Source organism: Sinocyclocheilus grahami, unplaced genomic scaffold, assembly GCF_001515645.1.
Source record: "Sinocyclocheilus grahami isolate Dianchi unplaced genomic scaffold, SAMN03320097.WGS_v1.1 scaffold1258.1, whole genome shotgun sequence".
NCBI lineage: Eukaryota > Metazoa > Chordata > Actinopteri > Cypriniformes > Cyprinidae > Sinocyclocheilus > Sinocyclocheilus grahami.
In genome coordinates, this window is record NW_015506437.1 from 32,126 (window position 1) to 37,132 (window position 5,007).

General features: G+C 48.6%; 1 protein-coding gene across 2 annotated transcripts in view; it reads right to left on the reverse strand.

Annotated features, from left to right (window-relative positions):
* The window catches only part of LOC107568575 (protein FAM98B-like), a 13,661-nt gene extending 8,826 nt beyond the window's left edge, over positions 1–4,835 (reverse strand). Inside the window, exons 1-4 of one of the 2 annotated variants that reach the window (XM_016254542.1) lie at positions 4,634–4,835; positions 2,248–2,396; positions 899–1,024; positions 651–829 (exon numbers count right to left, since the gene is read on the reverse strand). In XM_016254542.1, coding sequence (XP_016110028.1) covers positions 651–829; positions 899–1,024; positions 2,248–2,396; positions 4,634–4,671 — 492 coding nt within the window. In that variant the 5' untranslated portion in view covers positions 4,672–4,835. Of the gene's footprint in view, positions 1–650; positions 830–898; positions 1,028–2,247; positions 2,397–4,633 lie in introns of both variants that reach the window. The other variant, XM_016254541.1, reaches the window with a different exon arrangement.
* Positions 4,836–5,007: the final 172 nt, after the last annotated feature.

Genomic DNA, 5,007 nt, shown 5'->3' on the forward strand with positions numbered 1-5,007 from the left:
GTTTGAGAGAGGCGGGGCCTAGAGGACCTACAATAATGTACAGTATTTGAAAAATTATGTGTTTTTTGAACATTAAAGCATGTCAACATATTCTGTTACACCAAATAATGATCTTTAAAAAAGCATCATATGACCCCTTTAATGGCTGTGTGTTGAGTTATTTTGAGGGGACAGCAAATTTACACTGTTATACAAGCTGTACACACACTACTTTACATTGTAGCAAAGTGTCATTTCTTCAGTGTTGTCACAAGATATAAAATATTTACAAAAATGTGAGGGGTGTGCTCACTTCTGTGAAATACTGTATTTGTGTCTTTATATTAAAGGGTTAATTAATCTAAATCATGGTTTTGTCATCATGTACTCTCCTCGATGTCATTCCAACCCTCGTTCAAACACAAACACAGATTGTTCACGCTTCTCTTTTCCCTTCAGTGAAAACGTGATGCACTGAAACTTCAGCAACCAAACATATTTGATCAAACCAGCGGCAAAAAAAAAGCTGGGTTTTTTTCTCCAGCTGAAGCAGTTTTGGAGATGTCAATGAAATTAAATGCAATGAAACGTAAACAAAAAATGTGTTTCTGTGCCCAAGCAATCAACGGCTGTCAGGAAATCTACTGAAACACACGCAGTGGATGACGCACCTGCTGCTCAACAGCAGTAAACGCGTCTCTGGTGTCTCGTCCGGCTGGATCTGGCAGCTCCAGCGTTTCACAAATAACTCTGAGATCCTGGAGAGACGTGTCCAACTCCTCTGTGTCCGCATCAGTCGCCGGTTTCCTGGCCACGATCTCCGCAGCTTGAAGCTCCGACGCCAAGAACACTGAACGAAGAGACTCTTGGTCAACACAGATGAACAGCCACCACAAACATGAACATGCAAACCACTCACAGAGGATCTTCAGATGCTCCTCGCTGTCCTTCACGTCTCCGACTGCTAATCGTGACGCCAGTCCTTCATACGGACAGCACAAGTCCTTCAGCAGTCTGCCAGTGTCCAGCACACATCTGTCAGGATCTTCTGCCAGCACACACACACGTTCAAACAAAGACATTTTAATTCAGTGTGTGTGTGTCTGTGTGAGAGAGAGTGTGTGTGAGAGTGTGTGTGTGTGTGTGTGTGTGTCACCTGTGATGAGCGGCTCCTGTGTGTGTGTGTGTGTGTCACCTGTGATGAGCGGCTCCTGTGTGTGTGTGTGTGTCACCTGTGATGAGCGGCTCCTGTGTGTGTGTGTGTGTCACCTGTGATGAGCGGCTCCTGTGTGTGTGTGTGTGTCACCTGTGATGAGCGGCTCCTGTGTGTGTGTGTGTGTCACCTGTGATGAGCGGCTCCTGTGTGTGTGTGTGTGTCACCTGTGATGAGCGGCTCCTGTGTGTGTGTGTGTGTCACCTGTGATGAGCGGCTCCTGTGTGTGTGTGTGTGTCACCTGTGATGAGCGGCTCCTGTGTGTGTGTGTGTGTCACCTGTGATGAGCGGCTCCTGTGTGTGTGTGTGTGTCACCTGTGATGAGCGGCTCCTGTGTGTGTGTGTGTGTCACCTGTGATGAGCGGCTCCTGTGTGTGTGTGTGTGTCACCTGTGATGAGCGGCTCCTGTGTGTGTGTGTGTGTCACCTGTGATGAGCGGCTCCTGTGTGTGTGTGTGTGTCACCTGTGATGAGCGGCTCCTGTGTGTGTGTGTGTGTCACCTGTGATGAGCGGCTCCTGTGTGTGTGTGTGTGTCACCTGTGATGAGCGGCTCCTGTGTGTGTGTGTGTGTCACCTGTGATGAGCGGCTCCTGTGTGTGTGTGTGTGTCACCTGTGATGAGCGGCTCCTGTGTGTGTGTGTGTGTCACCTGTGATGAGCGGCTCCTGTGTGTGTGTGTGTGTCACCTGTGATGAGCGGCTCCTGTGTGTGTGTGTGTGTCACCTGTGATGAGCGGCTCCTGTGTGTGTGTGTGTGTCACCTGTGATGAGCGGCTCCTGTGTGTGTGTGTGTGTCACCTGTGATGAGCGGCTCCTGTGTGTGTGTGTGTGTCACCTGTGATGAGCGGCTCCTGTGTGTGTGTGTGTGTCACCTGTGATGAGCGGCTCCTGTGTGTGTGTGTGTGTCACCTGTGATGAGCGGCTCCTGTGTGTGTGTGTGTGTCACCTGTGATGAGCGGCTCCTGTGTGTGTGTGTGTGTCACCTGTGATGAGCGGCTCCTGTGTGTGTGTGTGTGTCACCTGTGATGAGCGGCTCCTGTGTGTGTGTGTGTGTCACCTGTGATGAGCGGCTCCTGTGTGTGTTCATCAGTGATGCGCGTGAGTCTGGATGAGAGCCACCTCACCAGACTGACATATTCAGATGAGCTGAAGCCCCGCCCACACGCCGCCCGCAGACACGCCTCCTCCGCCAGCGGCCCGTCATACCTGAGCAGCAGCACAGATTCAGACCGGAGGTGACGTCACACACACTCCAACACCTCACGTGCTCATATCAGCAGCAGGATTCATCATTACAGACAGGCTTTCTGAAGCCAACACTTGAAGACGTGTAGAAACATCAGAATAAATGAAACAGAATATATCAACATGGCTTCTAAACGTAAATGTCTAGTATTCGCAACATTTTGAAGCTTTAAAATACAACTTACCAACAACAATTACTTTCTACAATTTTACAAAATAAATAAATGCATAAAAATGAAACAATATCTCTGCTCCCAAAAAATGCAACTTCATTCAAAGTGAAATCAAGTTTTCGACAGATATCTGCTCTTACTGAGGATTTCTGCCCTCAGCATTTACTGTCATCACTTCACACACACACACAAGACTTTCTGCTCTGGTTGAAAATCTGTTCTGAGTGTGTGTGTGTGTGTGTGTGTGTGTGTGAGAGAGAGAGAGAGAGAGAGAGAGAGAGAGAGAGAGAGAGAGAGAGAGAGAGAGAGAGAGAGAGAGAGAGAGAGAGAGAGAGAGAGAGAGAGAGAGAGAGAGAGAGAGAGAGAGAGAGAGAGAGAGAGAGAGAGAGAGAGAGAGAGAGAGAGAGAGAGAGAGAGAGAGAGAGAGAGAGAGAGAGAGAGAGAGAGAGAGAGAGAGAGAGAGAGAGAGAGAGAGAGAGAGAGAGAGAGAGAGAGAGAGAGAGAGAGAGAGAGAGAGAGAGAGAGAGAGAGAGAGAGAGAGAGAGAGAGAGAGAGAGAGAGAGAGAGAGAGAGAGAGAGAGAGAGAGAGAGAGAGAGAGAGAGAGAGAGAGAGAGAGAGAGAGAGAGAGAGAGAGAGAGAGAGAGAGAGAGAGAGAGAGAGAGAGAGAGAGAGAGAGAGAGAGAGAGAGAGAGAGAGAGAGAGAGAGAGAGAGAGAGAGAGAGAGAGAGAGAGAGAGAGAGAGAGAGAGAGAGAGAGAGAGAGAGAGAGAGAGAGAGAGAGAGAGAGAGAGAGAGAGAGAGAGAGAGAGAGAGAGAGAGAGAGAGAGAGAGAGAGAGAGAGAGAGAGAGAGAGAGAGAGAGAGAGAGAGAGAGAGAGAGAGAGAGAGAGAGAGAGAGAGAGAGAGAGAGAGAGAGAGAGAGAGAGAGAGAGAGAGAGAGAGAGAGAGAGAGAGAGAGAGAGAGAGAGAGAGAGAGAGAGAGAGAGAGAGAGAGAGAGAGAGAGAGAGAGAGAGAGAGAGAGAGAGAGAGAGAGAGAGAGAGAGAGAGAGAGAGAGAGAGAGAGAGAGAGAGAGAGAGAGAGAGAGAGAGAGAGAGAGAGAGAGAGAGAGAGAGAGAGAGAGAGAGAGAGAGAGAGAGAGAGAGAGAGAGAGAGAGAGAGAGAGAGAGAGAGAGAGAGAGAGAGAGAGAGAGAGAGAGAGAGAGAGAGAGAGAGAGAGAGAGAGAGAGAGAGAGAGAGAGAGAGAGAGAGAGAGAGAGAGAGAGAGAGAGAGAGAGAGAGAGAGAGAGAGAGAGAGAGAGAGAGAGAGAGAGAGAGAGAGAGAGAGAGAGAGAGAGAGAGAGAGAGAGAGAGAGAGAGAGAGAGAGAGAGAGAGAGAGAGAGAGAGAGAGAGAGAGAGAGAGAGAGAGAGAGAGAGAGAGAGAGAGAGAGAGAGAGAGAGAGAGAGAGAGAGAGAGAGAGAGAGAGAGAGAGAGAGAGAGAGAGAGAGAGAGAGAGAGAGAGAGAGAGAGAGAGAGAGAGAGAGAGAGAGAGAGAGAGAGAGAGAGAGAGAGAGAGAGAGAGAGAGAGAGAGAGAGAGAGAGAGAGAGAGAGAGAGAGAGAGAGAGAGAGAGAGAGAGAGAGAGAGAGAGAGAGAGAGAGAGAGAGAGAGAGAGAGAGAGAGAGAGAGAGAGAGAGAGAGAGAGAGAGAGAGAGAGAGAGAGAGAGAGAGAGAGAGAGAGAGAGAGAGAGAGAGAGAGAGAGAGAGAGAGAGAGAGAGAGAGAGAGAGAGAGAGAGAGAGAGAGAGAGAGAGAGAGAGAGAGAGAGAGAGAGAGAGAGAGAGAGAGAGAGAGAGAGAGAGAGAGAGAGAGAGAGAGAGAGAGAGAGAGAGAGAGAGAGAGAGAGAGAGAGAGAGAGAGAGAGAGAGAGAGAGTGTGTGTGTGTGTGTGAGAGAGTGTGTCTGTCTCTGTGTGTGTGTGTGTGTCATATGTGTTATACACATCTCACAATCACACATTATATGCTCTTTAAACCAGCTGCTGCTTACCCGACCTGATCCAGGACGTCAAGTATATCGCTCTCCATCCTCAGCACATTCACATATGATTAAATTAATGACTTTAATAACACTGATCACATTAATAAAGGTTAATATTTCATTTAAAAAGCCGAAATAAATTCATCCGGACGCGCGTCTCCAGCAGTGCGCCGCTCAAATCAGACCGACGAGAAACACAACAACACCAGCGTTCCGCTAAACCTTCATTTCAACATCAGTAGCTTACACAATATATACTGTATACAATACACACACACACACACACACACACACACACACACACACACACTCACACACACACACACACACACACACACACACACACACACACACACACACACACACACACACACACACACACC